Below are 13,441 nucleotides of genomic sequence, written 5' to 3' on the forward strand. Positions count from 1 at the left end.
CTTGGAACAGAAGGGGTTCCAGTACTGACCCATAAAGAATGCCACCAGTCACCTTTTTGTTTTTTGAGATGGCAGCTGCTGCTTTACTTATGTGAGTTCTGTCAGCCAGTTTGCTACGTATCCTTTAAAGCTATTAAAATTCTGGCACAGGGATTAGTGTGAAAGGCCTTGGCCAGATCTTGAACTGCATGACTATTATCTACAGCTTCAGCAACTTTCTCAAAGTTGTTTACTAAATCAAGTACTCATGATTTTCCTTTGACAAACTATGTGGTTCAGGGTATAGGAGAATAAGTATTTTATTTATACTAGACCTTATGAAATCAGATATCTATGTTCCATGACTTTGCAAATTAGCATGGTTAGGCTAATGAGTCTGTAGCTCCAGGGATGTGAAGAAGAGCTCCTCTCATGGAGGGACACAAGGACAGCTGGTTTCCATATCTTAAGAACATATCCTGTTGCTATGCATAACTTGACCAGTTTTAGGAGGAGCAAATCACAACAGCCATATAAAAAGCAAACCTATGCTCAGATGGTGCTTACTGAAATAACATGGTAAGTGTACGATCAATCATATGAATGGAGTGGGATGATGGTGTTATCATGACAAAGCAGCAAGAGTGATGTATTAGCTAAGTATTAAGGATGCCACAATAACAGAGCCTTTTAGTGCAAATGCAGTACTATGAGAAGACAACAGTGTTAGTGCAAAACCAGAACTATGAATTTTGCACTGAGGTGGCACTATATTACTATGCTGCAAATGTAACAGCAGTATAGCTATCTGCAGTAAGCCACGATAACGCAGCAATGCACAGAGTTGACTGTAGTGCTGGGTTACTCTGAAAGGACTGCATCCACACAGTGGAACTAGACTGGGTGTCCAGACATGCAACACCTGTGCAGGGGTGTGGAGAAAAAACACAGACAAATCAGACTGTGAACTACAGTGGTAAAGCATGAAAATCCCTGGAGTATGACAGTTTGGTGTTAGTGCATCTATGCACTGCACCAGACAATGTAGATGTGGGTGGAAACACAGTAGTAACTCCAAAATAGCATGACTACAGTAGTACATCAGATAAAGCACCACTATGGTTGCAAAATGGTACAGGCTTGTGAATGCAGTACCATGCTGGATGTGCAGAAGAATTGATGGACGAGGAACATATCAGCAAAATGAGCATACAGCAGAATGAAAAAAAAAGAGTAAAGTGACAGGGCAGTGTGTGCTGACAGTGAAACACTTGTGTTTCTGCTGTACAGAGAGGATGTAGAAGTGCAGTATTGAGAAGACACAGTAGTTCTGCAAAAATGTTCAGAGACTTCAGTCGTGCTCTGGAACTGCAGTTAGAATGTGGCAGTAGCAGTGTGCGATAGGAATAATTCAGATTTCAAAGGGCATTTGTATAGCTGGCACACAGAGATTAACAATGCATTAGAGCTGCAGCAGTACAGCAGAAATACTGTGAAAGATCAGCAGTGTATCAGATGCCCAGTGAATGTGCAGAAGTGCTTTGACCACACTGACACAGCAGCAATCCATTGACCATTCAATAGTAAAAAAGTAATGTGCTAGGACAAAACAGGACAGAAGTGATGTGACAGCAAAACTGGATGGCATGGCAGCAAAACAGTGGTACTGTAGACATGTACAATGCTGGTAATACAGCAGAACAACAGTGTGGTCATACAAGCACAGTAGTAAAAAGGATAAAGAATGTGAGTATTAAAACTGATTCTGTGATAGAAGTGCACCGTTAATGTGTGAAATGAAAATGAGTAGTGTAGAAGTGTTACAACCCAGGTAATATGCATGATAAATGGTACAACCACACTGGTAATTTAACACAGTAAAGCATGAGCTTGAACGTGAAAATGTTACCCAGGACAGCTGCATCTGTGCTGGGTGCACTAGTAAGCTTACTCTAGCACAACAAAAAACTTTACAAAAGGAATATGCATACATACATTGGATTTCAATGACCTTCTCCAGTGAAGCCACTGCATTGGGATTTGGGTTGTTTTGAAGAACTGTTTCAGGAATCGGATCCAGCTGAAAGATACAAAAAATTGAATTAAGTTATTTTCCTGCTGACAACAAAGTTCAGAACTTAACTAGCAATAAGTTCAATGACATAGGTGAAATTAAACATTTAAAAAGAATTCCAAATGGAACATTTACGCTTGATGTTATCAAACAACAATTACAGCCTTGAATGCTTTCCAAGGATGTCCTTACTAAGCTTATCAACTTCATTATACATCATAAATGAACCTTTCCAGGAAAAAGCATATATCCACAAATGCTTATCTAATCTAGCTCTCAAATGCTTATCTAATCTAGCTCTCAAATACTTATCTAATCTAGCTCTCAAATACATGAACAGTTCAAATTTTAGCCATAAGGCTGATGCAACTAAATGGATCACAATTCAGCTCTGAAGTCAAAACTGACAGTCCCTTCTACCCCTGACATGTTTAAAATTCTAGCATGTCTAATGTTCCATACAACTGGAATATGTCTCCTTCCCTGCTATGTATTACTCAGGGAAACACGAATCAAACCATGAGTGAGAAGTATAAGTTAAGGAAAAGGGAAGATAAGACGACTTCAACACAAAAAGGGACTTGGAAAAGGGAAACAGTAAGGCAGTACAAACAGCCTGAATGTGCAGCCTGTATGTAAGAGCATATGTTAAATAATTTTATGCATGCTAATCAGAAAGGGATTTCAACAAAAGATTTGTTTTTGTTTTGCCTTTATAAGACAAGGTCTCCCTTTGTTAAGTTTATTTTTCCTTTGCCCCTTTCCTTAACTTAAAGAATTTCTCTCTCTCTTATTTTATTTATTTTTTGCTGTTTACATTTACTGTAATTAACCTCTCGTCATTTAAAGTGAGCTTTCTGATTCTAAAATACATAGTTTTTACTTTAGTGGGATTGTATAACAGTTATTACTTTAGCTACTTCAGTTGAACTACACAAAAAACACTTTACTTGGGATCTTACCATATTCCACTTTGCTCCTGTTACCTTTTTCTTGAAAATAACTGCCTTCAGCTGCTCACTGACTTACTGTAAGTCTGACTGATTTACTGTGATGCATTCTACGTCACTTTTTGTGTTGAACTCTGTTATAGCCTACCAGAAAAATGCCGACCCAGTACAAACTGTTTGTTCTCATAACTACATCATCAGAAGGTGCAGTCAATCAGGAAGTAATTGCACAGCTGCTCAGCATACAAGCACAGGTTTCACTGAAGTACCTAAAGGAAAAACTACATTCTTTACAATCAGAAAGTCCACTTTATATGATAAGACCATAATTACAGCAAAAAGAAACAGTACAAAAAAAGCCCACTGACTCACTATGAAAGGGTCAGTCCACCAAAAGATTCTATGAAATTCTGGGCTACTGAGATGGGGGATGCTTCTTCTCCCTCAACTTACAGAACTCAAAGTTTCTTACAGCAGTTAGGTATGGAGGGCAAAACCTCCAGCCAACAGTGCATTTCTGTATGCAATGCTGATTTTGGTCATCTGATTGGGTTGGCTTTGATAAGGCAACACATACCCAGAAGCAACCGAGAAGACAGAGACTAAAAGGAAACAAGAGAGTGAAAAAGGAACAGGGGTGGCAGAGAGTTCGAGAGCTTTGAGTACATGGTACATTTTGGAAAGGATTTTAAATATGTTCCCAAAAATGATACAATGCAAGTGATCAGAATAGTCCAAAGCTACTTGGGATAAGTGAGGAATGGATGGGGCTAAGAATAAGGGACACACCCAATAAATCTAGTTATCTTGGTTTCTACCGTTAGTACCACCAATGGTAAGTTAAATTTCCTTTCTTTCCCTGCTTCCTTTACCTCAAAATAACCTGTGTTACCATTAATATTTTTAGACATTTGTATTAAGAGAACATATTACACCATCTTTATTCCCTCATTTTTAAAATTGTTCCTTATGATACATGCACTCAACATCCAATATGCAAATTTGTTTCACACAACTTGGCATCAAAGTGCAGTCACAAGAGCTCAATATCAGACAGAGTAGACACATACCTGCAATACATGTACTTGTCCTGCACATTTTATGAGCAAATACAACAATAAACAAGTTTTATTTGTTTCTGATTTTACACAAGACAGCAATATCTGTGCAACCATACACATTTACTTTGTTATTCTCCATCAAATGCTGTTGCACCACAGAGAGAGAGTAATCACCAACAGGCAACGTAAGGCTTGCCTCACTCTTTCTCCTAAAAGCACTGACCTCAGAACACTCAGAACTCCCTAAACTGTATACTCCTATGTACTTGTTGCACACAGGAGTGTGCAGCAAAACACGAGCATAAGCCAGCAAAATCCAGTATGCCCCAGCAACTGTGAACTGAACTTGGGTGTTCTGAACATATGTCTGTAAGCCCTGTATAAAATTAAGGAATAGTTCTAACTGCAGACAATATCAGGTTTTGGCACCTCTGGTTTTAGAAGGCTTGGATGTTTTCCAGTAAGTGAACTGCAACCATTAAACAAATAGTAACTCACTGAATCACATTTCTTGAATCTCAGTTCCCCAGATACACAACTCCCAGAATGCTTTTACATGATTCACTGTACTGTGAGACTGCAGCTATACGAGACATTTCTTTCAGTCTTTAAAGGTGTTTTGTTTCTCTTTGTCCTGCAGGTGTGCAGTAATGCACTTAGCATAAAATAGTAAGGAGATGCATGAAGGGGGTGGAATTTCCCACATGGGGGTGCAGAGAGCACTCTTTTTTCTTAATGTCATTCACACTTTCAGCAGGTGTGCTGTTTGAATAGTTTGAATCATCCAGTTTTGCAGCTGGTGAGTTATGTGCTTTCACAGTGGCATCTTAAATTTTACATTTAATTAACTCTACAGCCAGTGGGTGGAACTGTATAACTTTATTATCGGGTTATGTAAAACATTATAATAAAAAATTAATTTCGTCCATTTGCACAGGTTGTCAAGAACACAAGTACTACATCCACCAGACACAGAGACCAACTTATGCTAAGGCACTAAAAAGCACTCTTTCCAAACCTCAAAGACCTCCTAAGACTATAAACGACAATGCCTATCCTCAGCAATCTCTAGAGCACTCACCAAAATCAACGCCAAACACCCTACATATGTCTACACCCAGTGATGCCCCAGAACAAAACCCATCAGACAATCCATTACACAGGACTCTTGTCACAGGGGGCTCAATTGTACACCACGCTGTGAACAAGCAAGGATAATGGCACAGTACAAACAAAAAGATGACTGACATCGATAACTGGCTTGCTTTCCATTGTCTTTCCAGGGGAATTCAATATTTGTCAGCATGGAAGGACATGGTTAGCAGACCATGAATACTGGCTAAAATTTTATCCACCTCTTTAGAGCATTTTTAAGGCAACGCCAAATTGACAAACCTATCGACAAAGCAAATAAAACCCCTTCTGTTCAATGCTAGGAGCTTAAACAAAGAAATTCCACACCTTACAGTCACCCCTCACTCTGGAGAATATAAACATCTGTGTTGTTACTGAGACATGGTTTAAATCCACAGAGATTACTCTGGCAGTGCAAGACTTCACTGCCTACCACACATTTAGACCATCAGCTGCACCAACACTGACAAAAGCTGGAGGAGTCTTAATCTATATTAGCAACAAACGTAACTCTACATTGGTTAAACAGGCCAATGGCCTGGAATTTATCCTTGTGCAAATCACTACAGACAAAGTCTCATACCAAATCCTAGAAAGCTATAGGTCACCCTCTATGTCCCTAGACTCCCATAGCTTGTACTTAGATCTACTGGAGACACTCACCATTAAATCAAATGCCCTATTCATGGGAAACTTTAACTACCCTTTTATAGACTGGGGAACGTACACTGCCTAATACTTGCAGGCACAATGATTCCTGGACTTTATTAAGACAAATATCCTTGACCAGATACTGCGCAGAAGTTCAAACATACTGGACCTGGTATTCATCAATATGGGCGAGTGTGTCCCCTCTAATGTCACATCTCAGTGGTAAGGTCGGACACCAAAGCAGTCTCCTTCAAAATAAAAATCAACTCAGTAACAGGAACTATTCCAAAGCAAACTACATCCTATTAAGCGATAGTTTGTCAAAATTCAATGCCCCTCCAAACCCAGAGTTCACAGTAAGCTTTGCATAATCATTCACAGAGACCATGTACAACCATGTAAATGGCTGTACAGAGGCTACTGTACCTACTAGAAGTAATCTCAAACAAACTCTAAAAAAAACCAAACAAAAAAAAAAAACACACTGGTGGAATCTTTACCTTACTAGGGCATATAAAAAGGGAAAAATAAATGGCTAAAATCAAGAATAGCAACTCCAATAATGACAGAAGCTGTCTAATTAAACTAAACAGGAAATTTAGAAGTGAAGACTAATTAAGCCCAACAAAGCCAATTATGAGGTCAAGACAGCCTCATAGCCTAAAGACAACAAGACCTTCTACAGCTATCTCCAAGACCTCAAATGCAGCACACATTAATGTGTCAAACTGGTGGACAATGGTGCCACCTTCACTGGCCAGAATGACATAGCAAATTTGCTGGCTGATAAGTTCAGCTCCAATTTCAACCCCCACTCCCTCCCCTGCCTGTACCCATGAAATACCTACTAGCATACCCTCACCCCCACTATTTAAAAGGGATCAAGTCCTGCTGGTGCCCATTAATGCCAAAAACACAGTCTCAACGGGCTCTGACAATATCCCAGAATGCCTCCTAAATAGCTAGAAACATGACCTGTCAGGACCACTTGAGTCACTTCTTGACTACAGCCTCAAAGCAGGCTTTCAACCACAAGAATGGGGATTGCAATGATCATCCCAATTCACAAGGGAGGACCATCAACCAGCCCCAAAAACTATGGACCTATGCGTCTGACTAGTCTAACATGCAAAGCCATAGGACAAATTATCAGGAGATGACCAACACAGACATAGGCAACCTTCAAACAGTGGACCCAACCTAGTGTGGCTTTGTCAATGGAAGGTCATGCCTACTACATCTGGTGGACTTCTTTGAGAAGGTTGCCAAGGCAATAGATGAGGGAAAAATTGTGGATACCACCTACCTGTACTTGGATAAGGCATTCGATACAATACCCTACTCAGGTATAGTTGACAAACTCACCTTTTCTCTGTCTTCTCCCCATGATATCCTTTCCTGCAACTATCCTCTCTTGCCTCTTCTAATGTCTTTACCTCTCTATATAATGATATGCTACCATCCATGTAGCATAAGCCATCTCAGTCATTATGACTACTTCTTATCCATAAATTTCTGCAAGGCATAATTTCATTTCTCCATACAAATTTTGACACTGTAAACTGCTTCTTGAACTAAATGTTGTGCCATATTATTGCACTTGTAAATATGTATATATACATATATGTGTGTGTGCATATATATATATATATATATATATATATATATATATATATATACATATACATATATATATATATATATAATTTTTTTTTTAGCATATCCTTGTATCTGTAAATATGTTTTGTTAATTTCTTATGTGATCCTATTCACCCGGGCTGTGCCTGGAAATGGTCCATTGAGATCAGTACACTACCCTGGTAAATGCAGACAAATAAATAAAATAATAAAGTCACTGAACTGGGCATAATCCCCTATATAACTCGCTGGAATGCCACAAACATGACCACTGAGGTTAGGATTTGTGATATCATCTCCAGTAAGAGACAGGTCACCAGCAAGGTACCTCAGGGCTCCGTGCTGGGACTGCTCCTATATAGCATCTACTTTTCGAACCTACCCCCTGCCAGCCAAACTTATCAACAGACGCATCAGATTATGCCTGGGGGGCCCACATGGCAGGAAGATGCATTCCAGGCATATGGATCCCAAAACAAATGCATCTAAATATCAACTAGAAAGAGATGCTAGCTGTTCAAAATGCCCTAACAGCCCTCAAGGACTTACTTCATCCAGGACAACTACTGATAAAGACGGACAAGACCACAGTCATGTGGTATATAAACTAGCAAGGGGGCACACACTCACACCCCCTTTGCAGATTGGTTATGGCACTGTGGAACACAGCACTGACCTACCAAATACATCTTCAAGCTCAATTCCTTACTAGGAAAACAAAATACTCTGGCAGACGATTTAAGCAGAAACCTTATGGATCCTCACAAGTGGAAACTAAATCCACAAGTCTTCAGCATGATAACAGAGAAAAGGGGGAGCCCAGACATAGATCTATTTTCCTCTCCTCAAAATTATCAATTGAAACAATTATGCACAAGGACTTATCACAGACAAGCATGGAAAGTGGACGCCCTATCCTTCAGTTGGAAAAACTTATCAGTTTGCGCCTTTCCTCCTCTGCCTCTTCTCCCCAAGGTCCTCCTAAAAGTCAGACAAGAGAAAACAAAGATGATACTAATTGCCCCGGACTGGGCCCGCCAATACTGGTACCCAGTCCTAAGGAACTTGTCTCAATACCCAGCTTGGACCTTACATCAAAGACCTCAACTACTGTCCCAGCAAAACAATCAGATCCTGCACAATCAACTACAGACACTGAACCTGGCAGCATGGATGATCATATAGTTATACAAACAACACCTCTCAGTAAAGCTGTGATGGATGTCATTTTGGAAGCCAGAAGGCCTAGTACTAGAAAATCTTATGCTGACAAATGGAAGAGATTCCGTGTTTGGAATCAAGCACAAGGAACAGATAAAGCAGAACCAAATACTCCTCAGATATTACAATACTTAACTGAGATGCTTGACAAAGGCCTTTCTCATCAATTAAAATCCATGCCTCTGCCATTTCGGCTCATTACAATACAGAGCCACCAATCTTTTCTTATCCTTTACTAAAGCAGTATCTTAGAGGAGCCAAAAATGTAAGGCCTCCAAGAAGATCACCAGTACTTGCATGGGACCTAAATTATGTGTTGGAAAAGCTCACCCTGCCTCCATTTGAACCAGCTGCTACCGTTGATATAAAGTTCTTATCATGGAAAACAGCTCTGCTACTAGCAATTACTTCAGCAAGAAGAGTTTCAGAGCTACAGGCCCTCATGGCTGTAGAACCTTTTATCATATTTTACCCAGACAGGGAGTCTCTGAGGACAAATCCTACTTTTATGCCTAAGGTGGTTTCCAGTGTGGCTCTTAACCAAACAATTCATCTGCCAACCTTTTATCCAAATCCACAGAACAAGGGGGAGAGAATTCTGCATTTCTTGGACGTACAGAGACAGCTAAGATTCTACTTGAGCAGGACTAAAGTTCTAAGAAAAACTGAGCAATTACTAGTGACATATGCTGCAGGATCAGAAGGAAAGGCTATTTCAAAGCAGACAATTTCAAAGTGGATAAGCCACTGCATCCGTTTCTGCTACTTACACCATGGTAAACCTGTGCCCAAGGGCATTAGGTCTCATTCCACCAGAGCTGCAGCTACTTCAGCAGCCTTTCTCAGAGGAGTACCAACCAAATACATTCTAGAGGCTGCTACTTGGAGTTCTGTTCACACCTTTACAAAGCATTATCATTTGCCTCTCTACTCTAAGTCCAGGGCAGGCTTTGCCACTGCAGTTCTGCAGGGCCTTATAGCCACACCTAATGCTGTTTAGCTCCAGCCTCCCAACCATAGCTTTGGGATTCTACCCAAATGTAATGACTGCAACAGTGAAACACAAAGAACATAGTACAGTTGTGTACACTTACCATAAATGTAGATGTTTGAGTGTATTCACTGTTGCAGTCCAGGTTACCCTCCCGCCATCCCCCTGTCATTCTGGAGTTTATCTTTCCTTCTCTATCCTCTACAACCTATGTGGTGTATTTGCTTGTAGATGAAGGTAAAGTTTATACTGATGTGTGTGTGTGTGTGTGTGTGTGTGTGTGTGTGTGTGTGTGTGTATATATATATATATATATATATATATATATATATATATATATATATTTTTTTTTTTTTTGCTACCTTTTTGGGGGCACCTGACATCGGAGGCAAGAAAAACTAAAGAAAATGGAGTTGGCTGCATGTTTTATATCCCTGACGACCTGACGTCATGGAAAAGGAGACAGCAACCGATGCAGGACCCAAGACTTTGGAATTCAGGCCGACTGAGGGCAACCTGCCAGCAGATTACCCAAATGTAATGACTGCAACAGTGAATGCACTCGAACATCTACATTTATGGTAAGTGTACACAGCTGTACTTTGCTTGTACCAATATGTCCAAACAGCCCAGAACCCAGGTCTTAAAATGTTAAGCTGTAGCTGTTGATGGGATAAGAGTATTAGAGGAAGTTGTGCAAGTCTTTTGGAATACATCATGCTTAGACCTTTAACATAGGTTTGCATGTGAATGTAATGTGTTGTTGAAATATCCATTGTTCCTATCTAGTTTTGCTGTAATCCGCTGTCGAAGTTCATCTGTCTGCTATTTCTGCCTTTTAGTATCTTGCCCAGGGCAAATGGTGGCAAAGCTAAATATATTAGAAACTTTGTAAAGGGATCAGGTATACCTTAAAATTCTTTCAGAAAGCTTTCACATCCATAAAATCTACCTTGATAAGGCTTGGGTTTGGCATACAAGTCCATTGCTTCCCGCAACTTGTTTTCTTTCTAGGACATTCTTTTTGATAACCAGTGCTACTTCTAACAGAAAGATTTTTGAGCATTATACTTGCTGATCTAAGTAAAGGGTAGAATAACATTTTGAGTGCCATTCCATATTCCCTTCTGAAGATTGTTTCTAAGTTTATGTCCAAGCAATTTTGTTGAACTGCCAGTGTCTTTTCTTGCCAAATAAAATTCAGAGAAATCTTTCCCAAATAGGTTAAGTGCCTATGAAGCCATTAGCTTTTTTTCATATGAATGTGGTGAGAGAAGTGAACCAACTGTATGTTTCATTTGCCAAAGGCAGACTGGGTAATTCTGCCACTAAGCGAACTGTGTGATCATAGCTTTTGTATTTCTAAAAGATGCTTGTAAGGAGGGGAAGTCATTGCTAGTGGCTGACTAGGTTCATTCATTTAGGGCAGTAGCAGCTTTGATAGCTTTCATGAGAGGAGCTTCAGTCCGACATCTTCAGTTGGTGTTACATGGACTACTACTCCCATATTTACTAAGTATTGCAGCCTGATTGTTTAGTGCAGGAGCACAGTGGAATTTGGAAAATGACTGTTTCTAGTCAGTTTGACCTTCTGCAACATCTTGTTTTGAGTAAGTTATTATTCAGTAGTGAATTGCCCTGTTGACTCAGATCCCAAAGTAGATAGGTTATATGGGTTACAGTAACCCCATGATCTTTAAGGGTGGTAATGTCATCAGAACAGCTAGAGCCACCTAAGATTTCCTTTGGTATATAGGATGGACCTTCTGTTTTAGTCTCTTATCCCCTTTTTTTAATTCAGGAAAAATCCTTGGTAAGAATGGTTTCCCCTTTCTTTTGTGTTCTTTAATTATGTCTAATTGATGAGGGAGGATTTCTCACAGCTAAAGTTTTTTAGTTGAAGAGTTCTGGCTGTTATGTTGATTCATCACCATGAAAATCTGGAGTTAAGGTAGGTATTACATAGATTATATCCAGCACTGGACAAAATGTTTTTTTATTTTCTGACTAGAATTTACATATATATGTTAGTCTTTGTGTGTGTGTGCTTGTGTCTTTTTTAATGTAGCACAAGTTGAGCAAGTAGTCAACTCAAGTTTCCTGTAAACAACATTTAACCCCCCCCCCAAAAAAAATGGATAATATATAAGGTGTATATATTTTTTCTCATAGGAATTTTGCAGGTTGGAGTGGAACCACAAAATCTTTTGAACATATCGATTGAACACTTGAATCTTATCAATAGTATCTTGGAATTTTGTTCATATTGCAACTAGAACTTCTATTTTAATAGAGAAGTTACGTTTTATCTGTATCTTGTTTAGTTTTAACTTTTCTTTTTTGTTTATCTTTTTTCCAAAGGTGTCCAAATTATCGACCACATCTCCTTGACATCATCGAATCATTAGCCAATCACATATCAGACAGTGTGCAGAACTAGGTTCTGACATATAAGCCTTATGTGTTATCCTTAATGAAATGGCTGTCACTTCTGAGAAGTTAAAAAGTGCTCAATGACAGACTCCTTCGTGAATATGTCATGCCTGTAGTTTTCATACTTCATATTCTGCTGTATCAAGACAATGCATTTGGAAGGGTATAAAATTAATTACAGCAGAACCTTGGCATAAAACGAGAAAATCCGACAATGACAAAAAAGCACTGCATTTACTCTCTTGTTAAAATATTGTGTTGTATCATGGTATCTTTTTTTGAGGAGGGCAATGGTTACGGTAAGTCATAACATTTTGGTTAATCTACCTTTGTTTTCCAGTGATCAGTCTGCAGTTTTCCAGTAGTAGTACTGTTCCCTGCGAGGATTATCGCCGATCTCTTGTATTGAAGTTGCTGATAAAGGTGGTGTGAGGCTCCCAATGTAGATATTTTGTTCCAAAAAAAACACCAAAGCTTGTTTTGTTTTGGACAGAAAAGCTTGAATCTTAAGTACCTCACGTTAAATAAAGCTAGTAAATAGAGTTTTAAAAGTTTTGTTTTTCATTCATGGCTTATAGAGAAATGCTTTAACTTTTGAGAAAAGTGTAATTAAAGTCCTAAAGAGAGGAAATCCATTAAGTCTGTAGAAATGAAGAACTTTTGCATCGTATCCAAGACTAAGGATGTTAACTCCTCTGTACTCGACCCTCATCAGACCACTTATAGAGTATAATGCTCCCTTTTACATGTACCTCACCAGACACTTGCAGCAGCTGGAGAGACCAGAGAGGTTTCTTACCAAGAAAATTCAAGGTCTCCAAAACATAACCTACATGGAAAGACTGAAAGCCCTGTCACTGTACTCTGTATCCTACAGGCTGCTGACAGGCAACTTGTGCCTGGCCTACAGAGCAGTCTCTGACCCTGCCTTAATGGAAATGCACATCCACAAATCAAACTGGACAAGAGTCGCTTGCTGCAGAGATCTCAACCTAGCCTGTAACGTTAACAGAACATGCTGGAGAGACAGAGATATCTCCCAGAGATTGCCAGTTCTCTGGAATAAAACTCCCAATTCACATGAAGTAGAGCTCCTCAATAACCCTATCCAAACACAACCTACACAACTGAATGGGATACCTTAAATTCATACTGGGGGTGGCACCTATGTCCCTCATGGACAGGATCAGTCGGTGCTGATCATAGACTCACTCTGCAAATAACGACCATCTAACCAAGGTTAGTTAGAGAACATGGTTTGGCTCTCAGAAACCGAAAATAAATATTTATTCTTGTGTGGCGAAAGCCA

General features: G+C 39.5%; 1 protein-coding gene across 5 annotated transcripts in view; it reads right to left on the reverse strand.

Annotated features, from left to right (window-relative positions):
* The window catches only part of HDAC5 (histone deacetylase 5), a 2,571,411-nt gene that overhangs the window by 48,386 nt on the left and 2,509,584 nt on the right, over positions 1 to 13,441 (reverse strand). For all 5 annotated transcript variants that reach the window (XM_044055165.1, XM_044055164.1, XM_044055163.1 and 2 more), the window contains one exon: positions 1,975 to 2,059. In XM_044055165.1, the coding sequence (XP_043911100.1) occupies positions 1,975 to 2,059 (85 nt within the window). The remainder of the gene's footprint in view (positions 1 to 1,974; positions 2,060 to 13,441) is intronic.

This window comes from Protopterus annectens, chromosome 13.part0, assembly GCF_019279795.1.
Source record: "Protopterus annectens isolate FY-2018-M chromosome 13.part0, PAN1.0, whole genome shotgun sequence".
Taxonomy (NCBI): Eukaryota; Metazoa; Chordata; order Ceratodontiformes; family Protopteridae; genus Protopterus; species Protopterus annectens.